The sequence below is a fragment of the Orycteropus afer genome, unplaced genomic scaffold (assembly GCF_000298275.1).
Source record: "Orycteropus afer afer isolate SDZICR_OR568_19922 unplaced genomic scaffold, OryAfe1.0 scaffold00006, whole genome shotgun sequence".
Lineage (NCBI taxonomy): Eukaryota > Metazoa > Chordata > Mammalia > Tubulidentata > Orycteropodidae > Orycteropus > Orycteropus afer.
The window spans coordinates 15,881,452-15,883,208 of record NW_006921593.1 but is presented as its reverse complement, the minus strand read 5'-3'; the positions used below and the strand labels follow the sequence as shown (position 1 = coordinate 15,883,208).

At 64.0% G+C, this 1,757-nt stretch overlaps 1 protein-coding gene across 1 annotated transcript in view; it reads right to left on the bottom strand.

The window, feature by feature from the left end:
• Positions 1–1,757, bottom strand: part of INTS1 (integrator complex subunit 1) — a 32,011-nt gene that overhangs the window by 26,904 nt on the left and 3,350 nt on the right. The window contains exons 5-8 of the mRNA XM_007941251.1: positions 1,492–1,651; positions 616–721; positions 322–508; positions 102–247 (exon numbers count right to left, since the gene is read on the bottom strand). Of these exons, the coding sequence (XP_007939442.1) occupies positions 102–247; positions 322–508; positions 616–721; positions 1,492–1,651 (599 nt within the window). The remainder of the gene's footprint in view (positions 1–101; positions 248–321; positions 509–615; positions 722–1,491; positions 1,652–1,757) is intronic.

Genomic DNA, 1,757 nt, shown 5'->3' with positions numbered 1-1,757 from the left:
AGGGGAGCCCCGGGTGCACCGACACAGGGCATGCAGAGGGGAGGGGAGCCCCGGGTGCACCGACACAGGGCATGCAGAGGGGAGGGGAGCCCCGGCCTCACCTGACACACAGCATGTAGTGGTTGAGCAGCACTTTGGGCTTGAGGCGGATCTTGATCAGGTGAGAGATGACGTCGACGTCCTCCGGGCCGTGGGTGTTACAGTTCATGCACACAGACATAAGCAAGTCCTGGGCCGGCCTGGTCAGCTGCAGGAGGCGGGTGCCTGCTCAACCCCGGCCCTGGTGGCCTTGTGCCCTCCCCAGCCCTCAACCGCACTCACCTTGGGGTTCTGCAGCCACATCTCCAGCTTCTGCACTGTCATGAGCCGCACCTCCTTGTACCCACAGGTGGAGGTGAGTAGCCGCAACAGGTTCCTGGAGACATTGTCGATGGGCTGGCGCCGGGTGAGCTGGTCCCGCAGCACGTCCAGGACGTACTCCTCCACGCTCTCCGCGAGGTCGTCAAACCTATCGGAGCAGGTGACGCCTCTTCTTGTGGGGCCGCCCTACCTGCTCCTGGCCCCCAGGACCCCAAGCCGGCAGAAGGGCCAGTGAGCTGGGGCGTGGACACCCACCTGGGCATGAGCTGGCCCTCCTGTTCGGGGCTCAGCTTCTCCTCAGCAATCAGGAGCTCCGTCTGGCTGTCCTCCTCCTCGGTAAGGGAGGGGTGTGGGCTGCTTCCTGTGCAGATGGGCCATGGCACTCACAGCCTCGTCCCGGTGTCCCCATAGGCTCCTTGCACCCACGTCCCGGCGTCCCCACGGACACCTCGCACCCATGTCCCGGCGTCCCCACGGACACCTCGCACCCATGTCCCTGTGTCCCCTGCAGGCACCTCACACCCACACCCTGGTGTCCCCACAGGTACCTCACACCCACGTCCTGGCATCCCCATGGGCACCTGACACCCACATTCCAGCGCCCCCGCAGGCACACAAGCACCCATACCCTGGCATCCCAGTGGGTACATTCACACCAGTGTCCTTGTATCCCACGAGCACACTCACACCCGCACCACCCTGGCGTCCCAGTGGGCACACTCACACCAGTGTCCCTGTCTCCCACGGGCACACATGTGCCCACACCCTGGCACATTCACCCCAGTGGGCACATTCACACCAGTGTCCGTGTCCCACAGGCACACTCATGCCCGCACCCTGGCATCCCAGTGGGCACATTCACACCAGCGTCCATGTCCCACAGGCACACAAGCACCCGCAACCTGGTGTCCCAGTGGGCACATTCATACCAGAAACCGTCTCCCACGGGCACACACGCACCCACACCCTGGCACATTCACCCCAGTAGGCACATTCACACCAGCGTCCCTGTGTCCTACGGGCCCACTCATGCCCTTGTCTGAGCACCCTGTGAGCCTGGGAGGAGAGTAGCCGTAGCCCTTCCCTTCATACTGGGCAACCCTGCCCTCTTCTGATCCCAGGGCTCCTCACCAGCACTGAGGTCCCCGCCGCCGCGGCCCGCCTCCCCCTGCAGCAGCACACTTTTGGGGGGCATCTTGGTGTTGAAGGCCGTCTGGATGTTGTCCACAAAGGCCTTGCAATGTGGGCTATCCACCCAGATGCGCTCACCCAGGGAATCTTCAATGTACACCTGTGGGCATGGAGCCCCACCAGCTGAGCCCACACCTGCACACACGCCCCCACCATCCCCCCCAAAACTGCAGGGTCACCTTCAGGGATGGAGCCTGCCCATCTGA